The sequence below is a fragment of the Pseudonaja textilis genome, chromosome 1 (genome assembly GCF_049901715.1).
Source record: "Pseudonaja textilis isolate UNSWEBS1 chromosome 1, rPseTex1.2, whole genome shotgun sequence".
Classification (NCBI taxonomy): Eukaryota; Metazoa; Chordata; class Lepidosauria; order Squamata; family Elapidae; genus Pseudonaja; species Pseudonaja textilis.
In genome coordinates, this window is record NC_141990.1 from 255,521,278 (window position 1) to 255,547,964 (window position 26,687).

At 36.6% G+C, this 26,687-nt stretch overlaps 1 protein-coding gene across 12 annotated transcripts in view; it reads left to right on the plus strand.

The window, feature by feature from the left end:
• The window catches only part of CD44 (CD44 molecule (IN blood group)), a 72,933-nt gene that overhangs the window by 19,654 nt on the left and 26,592 nt on the right, over positions 1–26,687 (plus strand). For all 12 annotated transcript variants that reach the window (XM_026707172.2, XM_087921371.1, XM_026707190.2 and 9 more), the window contains exons 2-5: positions 17,451–17,616; positions 21,708–21,844; positions 23,132–23,203; positions 24,319–24,459. In XM_026707172.2, coding sequence (XP_026562957.2) covers positions 17,451–17,616; positions 21,708–21,844; positions 23,132–23,203; positions 24,319–24,459 — 516 coding nt within the window. The remainder of the gene's footprint in view (positions 1–17,450; positions 17,617–21,707; positions 21,845–23,131; positions 23,204–24,318; positions 24,460–26,687) is intronic.

Below are 26,687 nucleotides of genomic sequence, written 5' to 3' on the forward strand. Positions count from 1 at the left end.
CATTTCATTACATTACAATAAGTATTTTATCTATCACTTTAACCACACTTGTTTCATATTTTCTAAATTCATTTCTATTTCTAATATAACAATGCTATCTTATGTACCCTTGCAGAATCCTTTCTTTCAACTAAATTTTCACCCATTATCTCTGTGTCTTCTAAATAGGCTTATACCTTTAATCCTTGTATGTTTTCTGTTTCTCTATATCCTGTTTCTTCTTTTCCTTTCCTTCTTCCTTCTCTTCTTCTCCCTCCCCTTTTTGACCGCTTGTCTCTCTAATTCTAATTCTCTCTTCTGTAACCCTTTCTTCTGTTTCTTCCTAATATTGTAACTGCTTTTCAAACTGTTCTTTTTTTGATAGTTTTTTCAAATCTTAAATTTTTCACTCTTTCCCCCCTTTCCTTCCCCCCATAGAATTACTTGATCATTAAAGATGGCATCTTCTTTGTCTCAAACTTCTTGTTCTTCAAGCATTTCTTGTTGTTTCTCATAGTTCAAGATCTCCATTTCTAATAATTGAAATACAAAGCCAAAAAAACCTCTTCCTTCTTGTACATCTTCTTTCTGTTTTTTAAGTTCCATTTTCAGTTCTTCCAAGAGTGATGCCATTTTAAACACTTTTAAATAACCACCCAATTGATTTTAGTCATTTAAATCCAATAACCAAAAGTCCAAAAATCACCAAGTAATCCAAATAGTCCAAAGCTGTTTCTTGTTTCTTTTTTCCACTTTCTCTTCCTGGGGTTCTATTATCTTGTACAAAGTTTCAGTTAGAATGTATTTTTTAGGAATCTTGTTAAGATTTCACTGTTAATTCCTTTTACTTCCAGGTGGTCTCCTCCATTTTTCCAGATCCCACCGTTTTGTTTTTTCCTTTTCTCTCCTTTCCTTCTTTTAAAAGTTTTTAAATATCCAAGAAATCTTTATTATCCCTTTGACATTTTATTTTCAGCTTAAATGCCTATTAATGTCAAAGTGATTTTTTTTTCAATTTCTTACTTAAGTCTCTTAACTGTCAGTATGGCGAAGGAAAGAAAACAAACCCAAATCTTTTCCCTTCTCTCTCTCCTTCGCCGCTTTAGAAATCTTTGGGAACAATGTTTTTATAGTTCAGATACCAGGGTACCTTATGTTGTTGTTTTTTCATTTCTACCCAGTCAGTCAAAACTTTCTCTTTTTACCTTCCTCCTGCACAATCTTTTCCGGTTGGGTTCCTCTTTGAGGTGGCCATTTCTGACCACCGCTGCAACTGCCTTCAGGAAAGGGAGTAATGGCCAGCTGGGGAGGAGAGATGCGGCTCTCCTCGACCCTGCTGGCAGTTTCCCCCCTCTTCACCTCTACGGGATGGCTTAGCCCCAAATCCAGCTGGCTTGGGGCGCTCCGGCGGCAAGCTTGGATCGAAACCATGCACGATCGTGGATCTCGGTCCGTTGCCAAAGAAGCCCAAACCAGAAGTCATAACCAACATCTTGAACTTCACTGAGAAGCAGACTGGTAGCTAGTGAAGTTTGCAGAGCAAAGGAGTAATGTGAGTCATCCTAGGTGTCCCAAAAACTGCTCTTGCTGCTGCACTTTGGACTAACTAAATCTTCTGAATGGATTTCAAGAGTAGCCCCACATAGAGCACATTGGAATAGTCCAGACAAGAGATGACTAGGACTTGAATAACTGAGTGCAGGCAGTCATGATCCAGGAAAGATTCCAACTGATGCATACACCGAAGCTGTGTAACATCTCTCCTAGTCATGCCCATCACTTGCTCCTTGAGTAGGAGATGTGAGTCTTCAGTGGAAATCTCATGTACCCCAACCAGCTACCTACAGTTTCTAGGCATCGTGAGACAGCAGAGATATCATCACTCAAGTCACTAAGTATAGAGATGAAGAGCAGAGTATCATCAGCATATTGATATCTCAACCCATGGTGACAAATGATCTCACACAATGGCTTCATGTAGATGTTAAACAGAAGACAAGAGAGTAGTACTGAGTGCTATGGGATACTGCAAGTGAATGGTCGGGTGCTGGATCTCTCACTCGCTGTTAACACTGATTTGGCCCAACCTTGGAAAAAGGAATTGAATCAGTGCAAACCTGCCAGTCAGTCCCAATTCGTATATCTAGCCCAAAAGGATACCATGGTAAAAAATATCGAAAGCCGCTGAGAGATAAAGGAGAATGAGAATGGTTGCACTATCTCCATCTCACTCCCACTAGAGATCGTCCATGAGTGTGACCACATCTATCCCAAAGTCAAGCATGAATCTTGACCAAAGGGGGTCAGGAAACCTGTTTCATTCAGGACCTTCTGGAGCTGTTGAGCAATTGTTTTTTCCACTATCCCCCCCTAAAGGAAGATGGGAGGCTAGACTAAAGTTGCCCAGGCAGGTGAGGGGGGGGGTCAAGTGATGGTTTTTAAAGGAAAGGACAAACCAGGACCTCATTAAAAAGTCCTGGGAATGTTCCCTCTTGCATGAACCTACCTGCTGGTCACCATCCTGGAAGCTTTCATCAGCCAGGAAAGACAAGAATCTTAATTGACAGGTAGTTGCATTGACAGTGCAGAGGTCCCTGCCCACTTCCTTCAGCCCAACTGATTCAAATTGTTTCCAGATTACTGTGCAAGACATCTCCCTAGACATCTCGTAAGCCCTCTGTGTGTAGCTAAATGGTTCAGAATGCCTGGTCTTCTAAAACACCAAAAGGTCATAAGCTTGTTCTTCATAAATGCTGTACTCATTGTTATGCCATGTTAAATATCAACAGGAAAAGGAAAAAAGAAAACAAATGTTGATGGGGATGAATTGATTTGTGTGAGATTCTAAATGTTAGATCTAGCGCCTTGTACAGTATTTGAATGAAGCTAGTTAGTTGAACAAGTACATTCCTGTTTTGTTGTGGACTGGTTGTATTTTTCTGCATTTTGTTGTAGATTTCATTTGTAATTTAATCATTGTAGACTTTTCACGCATTTTAATTATTTGTAATGTCACAACGTTTAGCTCTCCTTTTGGCAATACTTAGTCATTTAGAAAGATTTATCATCTTTGTTTATTGCTCTCTTGGTGACTTGTAATAGATTTAATTGCTAGATAGAATCTTGTTCCTATTGTCAAAATTCTGTCTTCCAGGTGAAATGAATGTGTACAAAAGTGTACGCTTGACTGTGCAGTGCTTCATATTACAAATGTGCACAAGGGTGCAAAGCAGCATCTGTTTGCAATTTTTTAAAACAGCTCTGTGAACACCTATGTAAAGGGATGGCTACTTTATAGAATGATAGAGTGGTGCTAGATTTGTGCCTCCCACACAATTCAAAGCATCCTTTTAGTCAAAATCTGGTGCATTGCTCAGTCCCAGTTACATAAGTTGATTAATTGAATATTAATTGATAATAATAATTATTAATAATTATCAATTAATTAATATTAATTGAATTTTCTTTCTGGACATCCTCTGGATACATGCTTGGTTTAAATTGTTTAAACAGCCACTAGGAACAAACAGGTGACTTACTATGTAAGAATAATCTTTGTCTCCTTCCCTCCCAAAATAAATAGTGTTTGAATTTTATAAGAATTCCATTCCTTGTTTTGAGATATGATTGAAATTTAAACATTTTATATAGCTTCAATAGGGTTTAAAGATTACACAAAATATAATTTGTCTCATTTAGCTCTCCTAATAAATTATAGTTTATGGTAAAGCAAGTGTACGTGTGTCTATGATCTCTTCTATTATTTACTTGTTCACCCTTCATTTTCTTAATCTCTGCTCTCAGTGCTCTTCCTCTTTTTTTGTGCTGGCAATAGAAGAAGAGCTGGATATACTGGGATTTATAGAGAGGCTGAAGAACAATTATGGAGATAGAAAGTTATTGAGACAGACAGAAGTTTGTATTTAATATAATTTAATCTATCTAATCTCCAATCTTATTCTCAAAGATTAGTTTACTTTACCCTTTTCATGAATGCTTCATCTTTTATATTCTTTGTGCCTAATTTGCTCCTGTTCAGACAATGCTGGCTCCTTCGGCCAAGAAATGGAGATGAGCACTACGCTCTAGAAAAGTCTTTAATTTTAACAGAAGGGAGGGATATGACATCATCTATCTCCAGTCTACAACATAGTCCTTTCAACAGTTCCAAGAAGGCTCCACACTCATTTGCACTACTCAGGTGACCCTGATGATACAGATGAACCTACAGGTGGCTTCAATGACTCTCTAAAAAAATGCAAATGACCAGCTGTCTGCAAGGAATATAAATCCTTCCAGCAAAAACTAAAGAAGATTTTTGGATGAGAAGTGAAACATCTTCAAAGAAAAACCAGAAAGTCTAGTGACCTCTAGAAAAAGCACCTTTGGCAACTATGACTGGGATGACTGAAAATCTTCATAGATACCTTTACCTTTTTGTTCCAGTATACTTGGATTGTTTGGCTGGAGTTCATGATGTTTAAAAAGCAGCTCATCTTCCTGCTCTCTGCCACTTCACTCTTTTGTTTCGGTTCTCTTGATACCGAAACGTTTATTTAACAACCTAAAAAGTCAGCAGATGTTTTTAACATTTGTTTTTTTTTTAAAGTATTTGTCTACGGTCTGTTCCCTCTCCTCTGTAGCGAATTTTCCATGTGTGAGTTTAGAATTAAAATAAATAATATTTACATTGCTTTGTGTACTAGAAATGAAAACTTTTTTTTCATTTTGAACTGAGTTGAATTCTAGGAGTCTACAGAGGCCTTTTCTTTTGGGATTAATAATTCATTATAGTGTACATTTATATTCATGGACTTCTGGTTTAATAGTGCAAAATGTGATGGGAAAAAATTGAAAATTATTGTTCAGGAATTAAGTTTCACAGAAAAGAGCCAAGGAGAAAAAAAAAGTTATGGCTTGCATAATAACTTTGGGATTAAACCAAAAGGTCTGTGTTCAGGCTGCATTACTTTCCAGTAAGAATGCTAGTGGGCTAGTAGGCTAGGCTTTTAATGATAGTTTTTTTTCCCTCAAGGGGCCACATTTAATCACTGTCAAAATCAATCATGATGATTTCACAGCCTAAACATTTCAGTTTTATTTTGCAGAAACTACACAGCTGCCCTCTATTCTCATGCAATCTGAAAACTCTTTAAATTCTATTTTTGGAGCTATTGTATAGAACATTAGCCAGGAAGAAAGTTTAGCTATCATTTTGACATTGTGGAGACCATCTCAGTATGTGTTTACCAGAGCGGTTGTCATACATATGAAACATATTTAAAACTCCATTAGCAGCAGTTTGAACACAGAAATGAACTCCATTAGCAATGATTTTAACGAAGCAGCTTTACTTGAGGAAATGAAAGAAACATCTTGTTCTTACTTGTGGTTTCACAATGCGCCTATATTTGTCTGGTTCAGTCTTTTTCATTTGTCTTCATACGCAATAAGGCTGATGTAATGATACATAATGCCAGGTTAGATGTCTGTAGTTACTTGTTAATTCATGCATACATACATAGACTCTAAATTATTAGATAGATGTAATAACAATATTGGGGAGATTGAGGTTCAGATGTTTAATGGTCCATCTCACTAGATTATCATGAACTGTCAGTATTTTTCAGACATACCTGCTTATGAGGGGTTTGTGAAAAAAATATTTGTGAAATTTGGTGTTGAAAGCCAGCTAATTTACCTTCTATGTATTTCTTATTATTACCTTTATTGTCAGAGTACAACATGTGTACAATGAGATTGGCTGAGCCTCCCTTCATGCATTTCGTCTCTTTCTGTTAGGCAAAATCTAACACCATGTGACTTATATGGTAGGTCCCTATTCTCCCATACAACCCCACATTTTATCTAAAAATTTGGTATGTCAAACAAAGCTCCGGCTGTATGTAATGAACAGAGTTCATTGGTGACAACCGATACTAAGATAAGTCAGAAGAGTGGTTGTTTTCACACTGAGTCACAGGAAGCTTCAGGTTCTTAAAGCATTTGTTACAAGGAATAAAAATGAAAATTAATAATATCTTGGAGAAAAATCATTTTCCCAGTCACTTTATTCAGTATGCACCAAATGCATTGGGTTTGTATTGGGAGATATTTAGGTTTTCCAGCTGCTAGACAGTGGATATTCAGAAAACTTATTCAACCTATAAAGGCCCTCGGAAAGTTTTTCTTAATTTGCTATTGAGCAATATTAATAAATTGTGAAACCCATGAGTAACTTGCTAGGCACTAGTTGTTGGGAGACCAATTCAGTAATTCAGTAGATAGATTAAAATACAAACTTGCTTTGACCAAATACAGTATTTAATTTCATTGAAAGTATTAATCTTAAATGGGGGCCTGTTCACCTGTTCTGTTAGTAAGTTAATTGGTGTGTGATAGGAAGAAATTCATCTGCTGCAGGGTGGGTATTTGACAATGAGAGGAATTTCACTTGATTATTCACAGTAACCATACCATCTTTCAAATTCCAGGAAGAAAGACATTAATATTATGCGTAAGTGGCTGTATTACATCATTCTATGATTAGATGCAGTGGAAATGTAGGGCTAATCCAAACATTTATTTCATTCACTTATTTCATTTCAATTATATATACATTCCTTTTTTTACTTCTAAGGAGTTCAAGGTGGTAGACAAGGTTCCCTTTTCCTCCCCTTTTATTCTCACAGCAATTGCTTTGTCAGACTGACAATTGAATGGCCACTAGTGATTCCATGAGGGGATTGAATCAAACCTCTTCATTTTTTTTTAACAGTTATACCACAAGTTCATCCCAGAGTGACGTGGTTCATATCCTCCCCTAAATTCCTAGTAGAATTTAGTGAACACATAATTAATCTTGATCTGTAGAAAACTAGATTCAACTCTTACAACATCTGTGCACACTGGGAATTTTTGCATGAATCAGCCTCTCTTGATCTCAAGACCAGAAAATGAGAGTATTAGTGACATGGTTATTTCCAATTCACTTTTTATGGTAAACACCCTAAATATCTCAGTCTTGTGAATACCCTTCAACATTTCTATAATGTTGAAGGGTAAAAGTGTAGGCTTTATAAAAAAGTACATGAAAGACAATCTGATATAGTAGTTAAGGTGTTGGCTTAGAAATCAGGAGACTGACTTCTAGTTAATTTTTAGGCATGAAAGATATCTGGGTGACGAGGTCAATCTCAGCACAGCCCACTTCACAGGGTTGTTGTGCAGAAAGTAGGAAGAGTTAGGAATATTACATATTGAGGTACTTATAAATTAATAAAGATGGTGTTACAAAAAACTAAATATCTGGTTATGTTAAATCAGAGTGTACTAATTGCTACATGGTGGCATAGTATAAACAAAATAGCAACAGCGCTTAGACTTATATACTGCTTCACAGTGCTTTACAGCCCTCTCTAAGAGGTTTAACAGAGTCAGCCAACAATCTGGGTTCTCATTTTACCAACCTTGGAAGGATGGAAGGCTGAGTCAACCTTGAGCCTGGTGAGATTCGAACTGCTAATGGCAGTCAGCAGAAATACCTGTAGTACTCCATTCTATCCACTGCACCACCACTGTGGTAAATAAATGTTATTGTAACCTGAGTATGTGTATATATTCTAGCAATCCTGTTACCTCTGTATGGTATAGGGATCCTCTCATAGAAGTTGATGGTGTCTTTGAAAACAATCTTTTTATAAGCAAAATATATGCCAGTTAAGTAGAATAGATCAGTTCAGACCTTTAGAATAATCTGATTGGCTTAATCCTTCTATAAGAACATTGAGAAACCTTGACTTTGCTGTGACTTCCATCTACATTTAGTAATTTAAAAGCGACCTAGAGCCATAATGGAGCCTGTCCATTAAGATCACAAATGGTAACAACCGTTAATTGAGACAGACTTGCTTAATGACCCCATCCCCATCCCTTCTTTTAGGAGCTTAGGCACAGAGATTGATACATACCAAGGGGGCTGATACAGCAGTAGTAGTCCTAATTGAGTAATCTTGAAGAGATTTTGCTATTTGAGATAGGCAGTGTCTCCCTATATTGTGTTTTTTCATATTTGTAGAAAAATTCACACATTATAAATCCCTTAGCAGTCTGCATGCAAAGACTGATCTGTACTTTGCAGATCTGTTCACTAATAAACCCCATTAAATTGAGTAGCTGTTACCAAAATGTTACCGATTATAGGACTGCAACCTACAAAGCATTTTGATTTTCCAAAAAAAGCCTAGCCAGGAAAGGGTGCCTCTAAAATTTCACAATGGTTCATAACAGTAGAGTACATACAACAATATAGACATAGATATCAATTAAAGTATAATTGCTGGGAAAGTATAAATGGAGTACACAGTCCTTGACTTAACAACCATAATGGAAATTTCTGTTGTAGGTCAGGACAGACTAAGTCAAGTGACTGACATGATTTTGTGACCGTTTTGTGGCAGTTGTTAAATGAACATGGCAAGCATTAAGCATATACCACCATTGTTAAGTAAATGTTGTGGTTGTTGAGCAGGTCAGTATATTCCTATGGGCATTTTTTGCTAAAAAGACAGTTTCCAGCAAAAAAAAAAAAAAAAGTACAGTGGGTCATGTAACTGTGGAACAATGTGGACCAGCTATAAATGTGAGCCAGTTGCCAAGTACCCAAAATGCAGTCATGGGACTTTGGGTGTGTGTGCCCTTGTTGGAACTCCGCAACTGGGATATTAAGTATCTTGCGGGGGGGGGGGTCCATGGTAACCTTGGTTGCTAAGCAATGATTATCTGTAATTCCCAAGTACTCATGATTTGGTATAGGAATTAAAATAATCTATGAAAGCCATTTCCATCTATATAGAACTGGAATGCTTCTGTATCCACAGTGTTCTATAAAAATAAAATAATGTGTGATGTACAATGTTTCCAAGTCAAGTAGAAGACAATGCAGACCTTGCTTGGCAATGTAGTGAGTAAACTTTTAGGTGATCTTCATTGATGAAATGTCTTCTGTTCAAAATCATGAAAAAATAATGCGGCACTGCAATTCAAATGTGAATTCATGGCAAATTAAAGTAGGTTTTCATTTCTTCAAGATGTCGTAGGAGAATAGTTCCCAGAACATTGGCACAGTAGTAATAGTATGAGAGATGTATTCCTAACACAACTAGACAACATCAAGTTGAGAAGGCTGTTCTATACAGGACACAGATGGTTGGGGGCAATATGCTGACTGCGTAAACCGGCTTAGAGAGGGCTGTAAAGTACTGCAAAGGGCTGTAAACTGTAAAGTGATATATAAGTCTTAATGCTCTTGCTATATAGTGAAAAAGCCAAGCTTGCTTTCCTACATCCTGTCACTTTCTCAGCTACTCTACTCTTAACCACATAAACCAAAAAGGAAAATCCCAAGTAGATGAGCACTCCCTGGTCTCCTTGACAACAAACTGCAGTTGTTCATGTTTAAATACCAGTTCACTTTGCTTTTTTTCCCATGAAACAAAGCACTATTTCTTCAAACTCAGTTTTGGTGCAAAAATTTTGCCCGGCCTCTAAATCTTCAAATTATATGATACCCTTTTTCAGTTTTAAAACATCAACTAGTAGTACCCTGCCTGAGCATGAAACCTGCAGATGGATATTTAAACAGTAAAGGAATGTCCCCCATTATTATTAACATTTTACCTAACTTTATGGAACAGCTCTTCTAGCAACTGTAAATGATTAGTTCTGCATGATTGTGTTTGGACATAAACTCTTTAGCTGCTACCTTTGCCTTTATAGTCTCTGAAAACCGTGTGATTATTTCCTAAACAAATGCTTGAGGGAATAAAACTAGATCTGTTTTATCTTCTCTCTGAATTACACTAATTCAGAGTTTTTCATGTTTATACTTCTGTAATCTCAAGGACCCCACTCGTGTCACAAAGAAGGTTTTACTACTATTGAGATGCCCAGAAATTGTTTTGCAGATATTAAAACTGGAAGGGGGAAGCATAATCTAATAATGAAATGTCTAAGAGTTTTTCTGCACAACAATGCAATTGCAACATTAAATTGAAATAATATCCTGCTGATTAAAAGAAACTGACTCTGGGAGTGATAACACCCACCCAGCATCTTACTGTGGAGTTCTGAAGCTTCCAGTTTCAAAGGTAACTTCAAAGTACAGAATTCTGGTAATGAGTCATAGCATGGCTAGCCTAGCCTCAACTTTTGGTATCCTGCTATGATGGGGAGATGGCAAGATTGCATAAAGAATCCAAATACAAAACCATCATAACAGGGAGTATGCTATTATAGCTAGCAGATGAAAATTAAATTTTAGTATGAAATAAGTTGAAAATGAGACATTCCTCTCTTTTTTAAAAATCAGGTTTATTAGATTTATATCACACATTTCTTCCAGGAGCTCAAGCAACACATAGTGGTTCCTCCCCCCATTTTTCTCCACAACCAACACTCCTATGAGTTTTGCTTCACTGAAGTGGCTGGCTGAAAAAAGCTTCCATGGCTGAGGGAGGATTTGAATCTCATCCTGATCCTTACTGGCTGGCAGTTGAGCACTGACTAGTTGAGTGCTGTCTGCTTATCGGTTGGGAAAAGCAAGGTCTAGTTGATTGTGATTTCTTGTGACCAATATAGATTCGTGAAGGAAAATTGCATGTATCTTAAAGTCCTAGTAACCTTAAATAGTCAAAGCAACCTACTCAAGCTCTGCTTCATTCAAACTGCATTCATAACAGTGATGGGATTCAAAATTTTTTACTACCGGTTCTGTGGGCGTGGCTTGGTGGGCATGGCAGGGGAAGGATACTGTAAAATCTCCAGTCAGAGGTAGTATTTGCCAGTTCTCTGAACTATGCAAAATTTCCGCTACCGGTTCTCCAGAATTGGTCAGAACCTGCTGAATACCACCTCTGATTCAGAAGACTTGAAGGATGGAAAGTCTGGCCATCAGTATGTATCATTAGTTAGAACAAATATATCAGGAAGTGTTCTCTCTCTCCCTCTCTCCCTCTCTCTCTCTCTCTCTCTCTCTCCCTCCCTCCCTCCCTCTGTGTGTGTGTGTGTGTGTGTGGCAGTGTATGTGTGCATATAGTACATGTATATAAGTATACATGTTTATAAATATGCATATTAAAGCTGAGCATAGAATTCAATAAATTGAAGAATTATGTCTGTGAGATTGGAGAAAAGTTTATGAGGAAGAAGAACTACACAGATGAGGGCGAATATATGTGTCCCAGGATAATGTTGCAGAATCGAATCTGGGTTGGTCACCGGGACCAGAGGTTCAGTCTTCTGAGATTTTGGATTCGTGCTGGAGTCCTCGGAAGACTAAACCTCTAAGCCCAGTGACCAACCCAAATTGGATGCTGCAGAGCAACTACAGCTCAGTAGTATGGAATATGCCTAAACACAATTTTGATGGGTAGAGGAGAGAAGTAAAGTAGCTGAAACATGGAGGATTAGGGTCAGAATGCATGACAAGAGGGTTTGACTTTGTAAAAATTATGTCATTCAGCAGCACTAGTGATCAAGAAATAGCAATAGCAGGGAAACCATACTTCAAACTTAAGTTTGTTTTATCCTCCCTTTTTTATAGTCAACTCATCTACCATAGTGTTATAGACCATTATCTTTAAAAATTATTGCAGAGAGAATGTCATGCCCTTGTTAGAGTCGTACTCTGAGGGGGAGGAGGAACAGCCAACGGGGAGTAGAGGTGTGCTTCTGGAGGTTGTGGAGGAGGCTGGGGAAGGGCAGAGGCTGGCTGGGCAGTCAGGGGAAGAACCAGGCCCATCCCCTCTTCATCCTGGGATATGCAGGGAGGAACGGAGAAGGAAACAACTTGGCTTACGAGAGAGGAAGCGACCATGATCCCTCTCATTGGTTGCAGCTGGGAGAATAGTATATAAGAGAGACGGTTAAAACACAGCATTGCCAGAAACAGGATAAGTCTGGTCACAGGATAAGTAGGAATTTCCACAAAATTCCGTTGTGGAATTTCCTTCATTATAGTTTGTTTTGGGTTTTTTATTTCACCTCTATCTGCTCATTAAGTTCGGACTATATTGCTTACTTTTGAAGACTATTTTTGAATAAGTTTTATCTCCAACTGAGAATTATTGAACAGTGGGGCCAAATTGGAGGCATTAAAGGACATTTATTTATGTTTTGGATTTTGTTACGTTTGTGTTACACTCTGGGTCATCACGGAGAATAAGGAACCAAAGACAGGAAAAGGAAGGTGGCTTGTACTGGTGAGTTAAACATTTCTATGTTCATTAAAATTTAAACAAGCTCAGGGGCATTTCATGACTCACTAAAATCTCATGTTCTCGGTGAGATTAATGATTAGGACAATTACAAAAGTTATTCAAGTGTTGGCCTTTCTTAGGAACCATTATTTAAAAAAATATTGGCTTTCAGTTCTGGAACATCACATGGTGGCAGGGAGTAACTATCCTGTCAGTGCTTGCCAATTCTATGAAGGGCAGACTAAAAAAAAGGAAGCCCAGTTTTGATCTCAGTGTAAATGAGTAGTCAGTAGTGTAGAATTGCCTATTAAGCATACTGTACTCAATGGAGCTGTTGTTACAGGATTACTATATAAACGAGGCAGATGAGAGAAAAAGTCGCCATATATTGTATATTTCTTCTTTATCAACAGCACAGAACTGGAGATCATTGCAATTTATAAAATTAAAAGTGTACTTAAATTGTTTTGCAGTTTTTGTTTTGAACACACAGGAAACTAAGCAGTATTAATTCTTGCTTGGATTGTTTCCAACCCTATTTCTGAAATTTATAACCAATTGTAAACTTGCTTTTTTAAGCTTTACCACCTTCCTCCTTCAACCCTTCTTATAATGGATTGCAGTCTTCGTAAATCAATTCAAAATATGTTTCTGTTTTTTAGTTCTATAAGTCTGGTTGCTTTTCTGGTACACATGTAAGCAAAGTTCTGTGAAGTCAGCTTGTACATTTTAACATACTGTAGTGATCCTGTAGTATGATAATCATATATTAGTCAAACCCCCATTAGCTAATTTGATTATTCTGTAAAACAGATTTATTCATTCATTTACTTGGATTTGTACAGTATACTGTGGATTGTTGAAGTCTAAGCAGTTTACAGAATGAGATAAGATCAAGTTAAAACATAGTTTAACTTGATTTTATTTCTATAAAAACTGCTGAAAGACTCTTTGAAGAATTGTGTATCTATAGATTATTTTCTATTGGCAGAAATAATAAATTCAAGTCCATGTATAGCAACCATTCTGCAAAGTGCTTCATTGGAATTTATGAACTCCATTTACAAGTTCTATGGTACAAAATCCTTTGCGTAAATTAAATTTAAGGTAGTTTTCTTTCCTGGTGTCATTCAGATAAGCAGTTAAATTCATTAGGGAATCATTGCAGTATACTGCACTGTACATTGTGTACAGTGCAGTAAAATATCAGCTGGTAACAATATTGGGTGCTTCAAGCTGGCAATCACTTAATCTAATTCACAGAATTTTACTTGAGAAGATTTCCAGATATGTTGTATTCTAGTTATAAATCCATTTTATAATGCTTTTCCAGTGATTTTTTTAAGAACATGAGTCAACAAGGATGTGTCTTCTACTAAGTCACACTACTCCTGATTCAATATTATTGACATTATCAATGATTGACTGACAATATTTGGGGTTCAATCTGAGTTATTCTGCTTCAAAGGTTTTGTTCTGCCACTCAGGTCTATTCTCCCTGAGATACTGGGAGGAAGAAGGTTCACAGTAAATATATTTTCTCTAGCAATAACAATTGTCATTTTATGAAAATACAGTTCTTAAAATACAAATTAAAAAACTTATTTAGAAAATTAATTTTGTCATTTTTATGTATTTATATTAAAGAACCAAGATTCCAAAAAGAATTAATTTCTTGGAAGATCTGAAGAAGAAACTGGCAATGAGATTTTTAATTATTTTATCACATACTGTACCTCTCTTCTCTTTGTTTGATAGAGCCATTGTGATCTGGTTGGATGTCATACTTAATAAGCCAAATGTGTTAGGGTTTAATTGCTTTTACTGTTAATGGAGCAGCTTAATAAGACAGAGAGCCTCCATCATTTGGGAGTAGTGCTAATAAACCAGCAGTCTTGTTCCCATTTTAAATTTAAAAGAGAAACAAAACAATGTCCAACAACAGTTTTCAAAATGAAAAAATAGCAATAGCATTTATACTTCACAGCTTTACAGCCCTCTCTAAGCGATTTATAGAGTCAGCATATTGCCCCCAACAATGTGGATTATTAATTTGGAAGAATGATCAATTTGTATCTAACCCTACAGCAGTGATTAGTGACAAATTCCATTGCCAAATACACAAAAATATTCTGCTAAGCCTATCCTTGTTATTACAGAGGCAGGAAATTTATCTTTAAAGGATAGTATGCAAATATATATTGAGTACAGGTCAGTTGATTTTTTGTTTTGCTTTTTTAGAAAATCTTTTTTCCTAGTAGCTTGTAGAGAAGAGTTGAAGTAATTAGTCCCTGTTCCACCTGTGCCAGTTACTCATTCAGCTGCATAGAGTTCCTCATCATTTGTTGACAATAGCTAAAATTCATATATTTATGTCTGACTTATTAAAAGAATGCCCATGGTAGCTAACAGTAAAGTCAAATAAATAAACAAGTTACAATAAACATCTTAAAATTCATTAACTATATTAGAAACAAATAACAGTGCCTGCCAAGATTAAAACCTAATTCCATTTCATGTTTTTGTGTCTGCATAAATCAGCTATTCTGGGATTATTTTAGATTACATGTGCCTCAGCTTTAGGCACCAGCTTTTTGCTTAGTACAGTACTTGCTGTGTATGTCTGAAAGAGAAATATTGTGGAACTGAAGTAATAATGTATTTGGGTCTAAAAGCAAATTACAACTCAAGGAAGAAATCCACTGATACTGTATATAATGATCCATTTCAAAGGTCTGCCTTTTTGTCAACTTTAGCCGTTGAAATGTCCAAATCTGAGGGGTAAAATATATCATGGAAAATATTTTGAGAAGATTGGTAGTTCCTTCCATGTCATTTAGTCAACTAAAAGTGACTCAATCTTGCAGGACCTAGGAAGTGTTCTTCCTCTGCCAGTGTCTGGAACAACATCTGCCCAGAGATAGGAACAGTGTCCGAATTCCTGGAGTTCCAGAAAGTCCTTAAGACCCAGCTCTGTTTCTATGCCTGAGATTCATTTGTTATTTTTTTTATTGTTGTGGTTGTTTTTAGCCCAGGCTATCAGGTTTTAACTCTTTTAATTGTATATTTGGATGTAGTAAGCCACCAAAGGATGCAGTGGCTCAATGGCTAAGACGCTGAAAGGTTGGCAGATCGGTGGTTCAAATACCTAACACCGCGTAACGGACTGAGCTTCTGTTACTTGTCCCAGCTTCTGCCAACCTAGCAGTTCGGAAGCATGTAAAAATGCAAGTAGAAAAATAGGAACCACTTTGATGTAACAATGTTCCGTGCACCTTTGGGTTTAGTCATGCTGACCACATGATCTCATCTTCAGATAGCGCTGGCTTTTTGGCTTTGTAATGGAGATGAGCAGCGTCCCCGAAAGCCGGAAACGACCAGCACTATGTGTGAGGGGAACCTTTATCTTTAGCTTAGGTCACCCAGAGTTATTTAGAATAGGTGGCCATTGTAAAATTGAATAATAATAATGACATATAATGAGTGGAGCTTTCTTTTAGGTACTCATGTTTTTAAAGTAACTGTACCTTTGTTCAGTGACATTAATATGCATATGAGTAATATTCATGTTTCTATGTTATGAAAACTTTTTGTTATGTGTGTTTCCCACTGTGGTTAATGGCACAAGGCTGTTTTGTTTTGTTTTGTTTTGCTTTCCCTTCTGGGAATTACTACATTTCCTTTCTTTTGTTTTGTTTCAGTTAAGCAGTAAAGTACTTTTAGAGTAAATAACCAAAGACTTAGTTAATCTTCTCCCTTCCTTAGATGGTGGCATGTATTAAAACAGTTAAAGCTCTTTCCATTTTTGCTTGGTTGTTTTATGTACCTGACATCCTATTACAGGAGGAAAGACACATTAAAAATTAGAATCTGGTAGCACCTTTCCAAGTAACAAATTTTCTTATAAGGCGTGCGTTGCAGCTCACTGCATCAGATGCAGAGGTGCTGGACTTACGTAGGAATTAAATTGGGAAGAAGGGAAAATAGGTTGGCTTTGGAAACGAGGGTCACACATAGATCTTCACAATTAACAACTGTGATGTGTTTAAAAAAAACCTATTGTTTGTTGAGATTTGAGATTGCCCGAAACATTTAGATGTATGTGAGTGCAACAGTTTCTTGCTGAATAGCTTTCTGATTTTTTCAAAACAGTGGCCTTGAGGTCTGCTATGGAAGTATTGACAAAAATTGAAATACTCTGATATGACTTTGTCCTTGTTTTTTAGTGCTGATGTCAAACATGTCTGTTAATTCTTTTGTGAAAAGTTTGTCCTGTTTCTTCCGTGTAGAATCTCCAGTTGATAATGACATATTTCACAGTGGAGGAAAAACATGTGAAGGTGCCTGTCTTGTGTGTATACTTGTTGGGGCCAAGGTTGAAGCTGTTTTTGTGGGAGTGACATGACATACTTGACACATTGTAATTTTATTATATAGCAGTGATATGTAGAATCACTGTTGGACATCTATTTCTATCACATACTATGATTGGTTTATGCCTAAAATCTCTATAAAATTCTAAATTCATATACAGGCAAAAGAAATAGAAATCTGTAATTTCCAACCAGTGGAATGTTCAATATTTTGACCACAGCCTGATCCTTTATTCCATAAATAGAAATTTCTGTTTCTCTGGTTACATAGTCAGCAAGTCATTATTATTTGTTCCAATGTTGCAATTCAAGCATAGTTTAATTCTGCTTGCTTGTTTTTTTCATTAGAAAAGAGCCTTGGTTAAAATGCATTAATGAGTTTAAAGCAGAACTAGTCCGGATAGAAGGCTTATGCTAATGGGGATTATTTTAGAAGATACATATAAAGAGGGACACAAGTGAAATGGGTTGATAGCCTTAGTGGAAGACATGGAATTTTTTTAATGACATGGATCATTTCTAAGACACTTTTGTGCATTGAAACGTACCTTGTGGCAGAGATAAATTACACTGTATAAAATTGAGACTTTTATTATTAAAAAATAAATAAATGCCAGGTCAGAGCAGTTGCTTTTTTTCTGATATGTGGAATTAGTTAAAACCGGTTACCTCAAGGATTTAATAATAAATGATTAATTTATTTTTATTTAAATAAAATAGAAATTTAATAATAGTTCTGAAGCAGCCATTTCGGAAAATGTTTGTTGCAATGCTTTTTTGCTATCTTTATCATGACTTTTCTTTTCTTCCTGTGTCTCCCCCCCCCTCCCCCCATGTACAGATTTGAATATAAGTTGTAGATATGCAGGTGTTTTCCATGTAGAGAAGAATCAACGCTACAGTCTTACGAGAGAAGAGGCTGTTCAGCTTTGCGAAGCACTTAATAGTACCATCCCAACATTTGAACAAATGCAAAAAGCCTTTACCCTCGGTTTTGAAACTTGCAGGTAGGATACCTTTCCAAATATACAATGGACACGGATGTACTGTCAAAGAATAGATACAGATATTTTTTCCACCTGTTGTTTCCCTTACTTACCCTTTGCAGCTTGTTCAGTTTTTCTCCCAAAATGTGCAATATATTTATTTTCTCTAATTTTCCTTGGCACTTTCTCTTCTTGAATTGAGTTTAACAATTAACTGTTATAACACACATATAGTTCTTCAGGCCAGCTTACTTTTTGAAAATGTTCACAATCAGGATCTAACTTTTAAAGTTAAACATAGCCTGAAGTATTATCTATTTTTAACTATGGACCTGCAGTTTCTCTTGGAAGATTTACATATGGAAAATTTAGCAGTCAGATGGTTCTGCGTAATTATTATACTCTTTTTAACAACTGATTTTGGACCTTTTGTTGTTTTTTTTGTCTCTTCCTTGTGCTGGTCTTTTTTGTAGTTTCAACTTTGTCTATCTAGTTTTTCTTTTGTACAAAAATAAAATGATGAGACTCCTCAAGATCTTTCTCTCCTTCAACCCTGTCACTAATTTGAGGTATTCACAAACTTCAAACTAAAGAGCAGCAGGTTTAAAGCACATGTTTGAAGTCATTACTAAAATAATTATTAGTGCAAGCCTGCAAAATAGATTGATATAATTATCTCGGCTGAATTGTGGAGGCTAAGAGAATAGTGGCTTCTCTTAAGGCCACCCAGGTCAAGGTTTGAGCCTGAAACTTCCCAGCTTCTACGGCTAAGTACAATATTAGTCATTGTGCTGTAATAGCTTTCATCATCAGCCTTGCAAATATTTCTGTATCTTCCTGCCCACCTGGATAGATATCTATGCCAGAGGGCAGGTTGAACACTGGTCTAGCAATATCAACACTGTAAAGATTACTGCGCGTTAGTAACATTTGGCAATTGCTGGAGTAAAATTATAGCATAAGGTATGCCTAAATCCATTGGTGTATTCTAATCATTCATCTCTCTAACGATGATAGAGAAATGATATAATGTAGAAAATATTCTTACCCCATGTTCTGATGGAAAGTTGCCGAGCAATTGCTTCTGAATTTTTAAACTATAATTTCATGCGTTGTTCAGACTTGTATGAGAGTACTTTCAAAGTAGTAATAATAAATACAAATCTAGTGGTGTGTAAGGTAATTACCCTTATTAGCATAAAAAGTAGTTTGATTAGCAAGTTGCTGTTAATGCAGTTATTCAAAAATACTTAACTCCACTGAAAAAAAATAAAACCAATATGTCCGTTATTATCAGTATGTCAGAAAACATTTGACCTTTGGCCTGACTTATATCAATCATTGTTCCATTTTCAAAAGGAATCAAAATAATATGCAAAAACCAATATTTTTAAATGCATGCTCAGCATTCAGTCTTGGGTAATGATTCACTGTTTTCCAACTCAAAATATACATTTATATATTGAATAGAGAAGCTCCCTCCTACATATAATTTGTTTTCTTTTGAGCTATGAAAATACTGTAAGGTTAAATGAATGCAGGAGTATAATGAAAGTAGGAAATTAGCATTTCAGCAACAAAGCTTTTCAGAAAACTTTCATACATGGTACATGTCATGTGAAGATTTGATATAATTTGATATAATGAACCAATGTAACGTAGGTGTTTCTGTTGGGATGTAATAAACTACTATACATTTCTCTGATTTTTTTTTAAACAAAGCTTTAAAAAGTTGCCAGTATATGCTGGATTTGCATAAAGTCCTAGGTTTGGTCAATATGTGTGCAAAGTTTTTAACCTCCCAACCCTGAACACATCAGATTGAAAAAGAATACCCTATCCATAAGTCAAGACAAAAGTTGAGCAGCCTGTTCCTTCCCTAACTTGATGGGGCTTCTACCTGTACAGTTAATCCTTGACTTACGACCACAATTGAGCCCCAAATGTTTGTTGTTTAGTGAAACATTGGTTAAGTGAGTTTTGCTCCATTTTACGACCTAAGAGCTATGGTGGTGCAGTGGTTAGAATGCAGTACTGTAGGCTAACTCACTGCTCACTCCAGGAGTTCAATTCTGATGGGCTCAAGGTTGACTCAGCTTCCATCCTTCTGAGGTCGGTAAAATGAGGATCCAGATTTTGGGGGGCAATATACTGACCCTGTAAAGTGCTTGGGGAGGGCTGTAAAGCACTGTGAAGCTGTATATAAGTCTAAGTGCTATTGCTTTCTTGCCATTGTTGTTAAGTGAATCACAGTTGATAAGTTAGTAATCTGGCTTCCCCTTTGACTTTGCTTGTCAAAAGATTGCAAAAGGTGATCATACTTACAAGCATCTGAATTTTGATCCCATAATCTTGGGGATGATACAAGAGTTGTAACTGTGAAAAATTGTCATAAATCACTTTTTTCAGTACTGTTGTAAGATATGTATGTGTTTGTGTGTTTAGCCAAATGTATAAGAATATCTTCATGTGAGCACTCATTAACTTTTTCCCCACTACCAGCATACAAACATGTTGGTTTATTCATCAATAGGCACTGTATTTCCAAGTTTAATTGAAATCTGTTTTCATTATAAATGCCCTTTATCTTTTGGAATCAGATTAGTTTACCTGTATCAACCTGCCCATATTAAAAGAATGCTTTTGCATGCACTGCTCACTTGGTTGTTATTTAGCTCCACTGGGCATGAAAAAAACATCCCTTTCAATTATGCCTCCTTGCTTAATTCTGTAACAAAAACAGAAAGAGTAGTGGTCTGTAGATCATCATAACACTTTGAAATTAGAAAACAATACATTGTGATTTTACATGTGTCCAGAATTCATTGAGACTTACCCCCATGTAAATGTTGCTAGGATTATAGCCTTTGTCATATTTAAAGTACATAAATGGAAAAGAAGATGAATATGAAAACTGTGAATAAAATCCACTATTAGTATGGAAATTTTAATATGAGGTTGGAAAGATGACTATAAGGTATTACTTAATTATACATGTATTTAACTGCATGTAAGATTAATATTTCTGCTTGACTTATGAGATTCCATAGATGCTTATATTCAATAGAGAATAACAAGAAGGATATTACATCTTTTACTTGCCTTCCATGGATACATTGTTCTTGCGTATCAGCATTTTTATCACAAAATCACAATGTTTAGAGAGGCGTGAGTTTTTTCTCACTCAGCAGATAAACTAGAATCTGGTTCTTTCTCCTCCAGCATCAGGGAAGACGGGTTCTGGATTCATGGAATCCTACAGCTGAAAGACATAAAGCTTCCTAAAGCTGCCTAATAATATCTCTTTGTATAAGAAGAGATTGTGTATTGTTTAATAGCGGAAGAGTGTACTTATCCTTTGCTGAATGCGTGAACAGAATGTTTTTCTTCACATAATGAATATAAATAGTTGTCCAATTCCACTGAGACTTTTTGCTGAACAAAATGTTCATGCATGTATACTAGATGCATTTATTTATTATTTATTAAACATGTAATTTAAATTATGATTATGATTATTATCCTTGCAGAAATAATCAGGGAAAAGTCTCAAGGCAGCCTTGGATGCCTTCAATAAGGGTAACTGTTTTGGTGCTTTGAGGATGGCTGCTTCATTTTTGCAGATTTTCTCAGTACTAATTTGGACTTCTATGCTTAAATTTAAGGAAAATCAGTGGAGTAAATTGTTGTGAAAGACTTGCCCCAATCTTGTTGATCTTTCAGATTACTTAAAGTAGAATACTTTAGGACATCTTTTAAACTAGTTAGATCACAGTATGGGAATGATAATATGCTCTCCATTTCTTTAAGTTTTGTTTTTCTTATTCTTATTGTTGTATTCTGTTCTGTATTAATTTTATATAACATTCAATAGAATTCCCTGCATTTTACATTTTCTGTATCACTGAGAGTTATACTTTGTCATAATTTATGTTGCCACATTTCTGTAGTACTTTAAGCCATATAGTTGTGGCAGTATAAAAATAAAATGAATGAATGAATATGGAACAAATACATTAGCAAATGAACTACCAATTACCAATAGAACTTACCAATTGTTGGCTATATAATTCCTTACATTAACTTAATGGTGTTTTTCCTTTTTTTTCTAGATATGGTTATATAGAAGACAAAATCGTACTTCCCCGGCATACTCCTTATTATCTCTGTGCAGCAAACAACACAGGAATTTATGTACTTTCCTCAAATATTTCTGACCGATACGATACATATTGCTTCAATTCATCAGGTGTGTTTTGGGTTGGTCACATATTTTCTACCGCTGGGAAAATTTTCTGTTTGACACAGAAGCACAATAGAATAAGGATAGGACAGAACAATGGGTATGAAAAAACCATTTGCTCCTGGTCAGCATACCTCATGATCCATGAAATTTAACAAATTCAACAAAATGTACATTGTGATCTGATAGCTGTTTCACAGCACACTTAGTATTATGGTCTTCAGCAAGCAAAAGCAAGAGTTAAAATAGAATATGGTATTGAAGTCTGCAGAACTGTTGACTCTGAAGCTGGCTTGTTTTCACATATGCTGTTTCAGTCGTGTTGCAGACTTTTGATAGCAGAAGTTTGCAGAGGAGAAAGACTATGGAGATGTAAGTAACAGGTGTAATACAGATTCATCTCCCATATGTTGCTTTTGTTGCAAAACATGAACTTTATTTGGTGTTTATATGGAGTTAGGGAAGGTCTTGATTAATGATTCTGTCATTGTTGTCTCTAAAAGTAAAAGTCCAATGTATCACACACACACACACACACACACACACACACACACCCATCCATATCCATATATAAAGAAAGAAAACACATCAGTGATGTTATTCAGCCAGTTCACACTGGATTGGGTGGATAGGTAGCAAGAATTTGGCGTTGGTCGCTGAACCGTTAGTAAGTTCTGGCTGGCCACGCCCCCGATATGGTTCCCCCTCCTGCTCGATGCTTGCTTACCTGCCAGCCTGACATTCGTCTTAAGGTATTTCTTTTTTTTCCCCTCCTGACAATCAGCTGTGCCGGGATTCCTCTTGCTGAAGCCCAGGAAGGCAAAAAATGGAGGGAGGAGCACAGCCCCCTCCATTTTTTCCTTCCTGAGCCTCAGAGGAGCCTTAGGGAGCAACCCCCGACTCCTCTGAGGCTAGGAAGCTTCCAAAACAGAGCTTGGAGGGTGCTGTGCACCCTCCCATGCTCTGTTTTTTTCCTTCCTGAGCCTTAGAAGAGCTTTAGGGAATTAACACCCCCTCCCGAGGCTCCTCTGAGGCTAAGAAGCTCCCAAAATGGGTGGGGGAGGCAAAAAAGCAAAAAAAAAAAGCCACACCCATCCAGTCACATGGCCACATCCACCAAGTCACGCCCACAGAACCAGTAGTAAAAAAGTTTGAATCCCACAACTGGAACACATAGTGTTTCCCACATGTTTGTAGTCCTGGAGACCTTCACCACCTTATGTTTCGTTTTACAAAAGTTAGCCAGTTTAATGTTGATTTTTTTTTGTTTCCCATTTTTTCTCCCATTCTTAGAATCAAGAGATGTTGCTTGCGAGCCAGTGAAAAAGTTATATTCTGCTTTGCCTAATAATAACAGCAGTATTGGTAAGGATTGAATTTAATTTTTTTTTAACATATAAAGCCTTCCCCTGGTGAAGCCGAATGAACAGTGGGGAATGGTCACTAAACTTGGAATGAGACTTAGCTGGCTTCAAGTGATAACATAGTCTATTTAGACTAATTTATAATCAGGAAACAGTTGCAAAATTAAAAAAAATACAAGATACATTTTTCTCTGGGAGTCTTTTGTGAGAATTTAACAAAGCTAGTGATGTTGCAGATATTCTGCATAGAGTAAATTCAGCAAGTGATGCTCAAAAGGTATTGAATAGACTTCTTTTCTAATCCAACAACTTTGCAAGTCTCACAAAAGTCAAACGTTCCAGAGACCTCAATATATAGTGCTTTGTAGAATGTTGTTTTGTGTTATTTTATTGGTATACTTTTTCTGGTAGGGAATATCATTTTGTGTGACATACACAAAATATATTACGTTCCACTTTTCATAAAAAAGAAGTAGTTCTTGTAAATATGCATGCGAAGTGCATAGTCATTATTGTATGACAGAGATAATGGTTTATTAAGGAATTATTTCATAATAGTAGCCAAAATAATTTACCCTGTTGTAGGGGAGGGATCCTTCTTAATTAGCAGAATCTTATAAAACTTTCCCAAATGTATTGAAAATTGGATTGATCTTTTATTCTCATGTTGACACATTTCTAGATTGATTTCTGAAGCCTCCATCCCAAAGTTTAGGAAGCAGAATTGTGATCCCTGAAATACTATTCACTCTTAATCAAAATTATGGCTCATTGAAGCAAGCTAGGACCAAATTTTATATTTTTGAAGTACCTTATATAAATGAACAATTGTGTAGATTTAGTCAGTATGTCACATGTAATTACCCCAGAAAAAGGCACATTCTGATTTTGATCATATCAAAGGAGGAGAGAGGAACTTAAAAGTTGAAGCCTTCTACCACTTAGGTCCATATTATTCAGTCAGAATCTAAACTGAGCAAACATTTGCATATCGTTTATGTTTGAGTAAGGATTTTAATAAGTTTTCACATTGTACTATGTAACCATTTCCTGCACCATTTGTCTAGCTTCAGTCAACAGGGTACTATTTAATACTGTATATCCTTTTTCATTCAGAAATTTTCAATGCTGATGGGTCACGGTATTTTGAAGGAAAGAAGGTTACAGAAAGCCCACCAGTTACTGAAGATGACAGCAGTGTGGGCAGTGGTTCTGCAATTGGCAGAGGAACTGCAGATCATAGTGACTTCACACCAGGTATTTGCATTGATCAGTCTTCTATAGAATGACATTTAAATAGTACCTTGGAAAGGTCACAGATATCCATTAGAAATTGTGTAGACCTTCTCAACTTAGGTGATCTCCAGATGAGTGGACTTCAGTTCTCAGAATTGCTCAGCAAGCATCAACATTTCTGAGGCTTCTAGGAGCTGAAGTAAATTAGGGAAACTTTTGCATTGGAGGTAGCCTTCAAACTTACAACAGTTCATTTAGTGACTATTTGAAGTTACAACGGCACTGAAAAAAGGGGCTTATGACCATTTTTCACACTTACGACTGTTGCAGCAACCCCCTGATCACATCATTTATATTTGGACGCTTGATATCTGATTCATATTTATAATGGTTGCAATGTCCTGGGATCATATGATCATTTTTTGCTTATATATATAAGCAAAGTTCATGTCTAAAGGGTATTCCAATGAACAGAAATCACTGAGGAATTAGTTAACAAAAAGAAAAACAAAGTTATTGCTGTATTTTTCAGACTATGAGACGCTCCAAAGAATAAGACACACCTAGCTTTTGGGGAGGGGAAAAAAAAAACCCTCCCTCTGCTTCCAGCAATTTGCCTCCTTGCAGCAAACAGCCTGGTCAGCTTCAGCACAGCCTGATTAGCACAGCAGCTGATTGTCAGCTGGATTGGCCTCCCAACGGTCAGCTGTTTCAAGCTGCAGGGATTGTTGTTGCCTATTGCTGCCTCTGCGTGCCCCATTTTCGGCCTCTGCATCCTGTTCTCGGCCTCCATGCACCCCATTTTCGGCCCGTTCCAGGCGATGGGGATCAGACTGGGCAAAAAATGTGGTGTGTGGAGGCAGAAAATGGGGTACATGGAGGCCGAAAACAGGATGCGGAGGTCGAAAATGGGGCACGCCGAGGCGGCAATAGGTAATGACGATCCCTGCAGCTTGAAACAGCTGACCGTTGGGAGGCCAGTCCAGCTGACAATCAGCTGGTTGTGCTAATCAGGCTGTGCTGAAACTGACCAGGCTATTTGTTGCAAGGAGGCAAATTGCTGGGAGGCAGAGGCTGAAGGGTTGGGGCAGGTGGGTGGGTGGGTCCTCTGCAAAATTTGTTGTATAAGACTCACAGACAGTTTCACCCACTTTGGGAGGGGGTGCGCCTTATACAGCAAAAAATACGGTATTTATTTCCTCCATTTTATCTCCCATGCTACCTAGAAAATATTTTTAATGATATATGTTACAGAAAAAGACATCACTAAAGAGCACACAAAATTGTATCTAATTAATATTGCTTTGCCGATAGTTGATTCTTTTTGCTAGCAGAAGCATTTATCAGTAAAACAAGGATTTTCAACAATTCTTTCTCCTCTTAGCAGTCACCCATGTTTTTTCAAATTTCAGAGACCTTGCCATTAACTAATCCTCAGGATTTTTTTGATAATTTTGCTGTTTGACAACAAAGATTCTTACTGTAATAATGAAAATTAAGCGATTCTTTACAATAAAATCACACATTATTAGTTTATTTCATTGACTGCTAGTTGTAAAAACACAACCATATGACAATTAAGTAATGATGGTTGCCTCATATCTATCTTCCAAAGGAATAAGGGGGAAATATCTCTTTAACTTTCAGTTTTTTGGAAGGTATTGTAGCCTGAAGACACACTTGACTCTAAAATTATGATGTTAAATGATGTTGCCCTCTAGCTGGATCTCTTGAATCTATTTTTACTAATTTAGAGTTCTCCCCACCCAGACTAGTGGCAAATAAAACATGCTACTGTAGGCCTATTTGGAGTTTACAATACAGTGCAGTATATATGATTTTCTCTAGGTATCCCACCTCAAACTAAAACACAATAAAACAGCCAAAAAATATTTTCATTATCCATGTGACTTTTTCTGTGCCATCACTTCACCCAGTATAAAAAGAAACTTCTTCTGAGTATTACCTATTTATTTTTATAGCTGTTATTGTTAGTCCTATAATATATATACACCTAATAAAACGAAGGGCTTAAGGGAAAATGTGGCTCCAGTAGGATTCTTGCTGATCAGTCCTGACTTTCATAAGGATTTCTGAAACTTGGAAGTGCAACATTTATTGTTGGAAAAATAAAATGAGACTTTCTTTCAAGTGTTAGGGAAACTGTATCTACTGTAATTGAATAACACATTAGTAAAAGTACATATAATAATTGTGCCTGGTAGTCCACATAAAGTATACAGTACAAG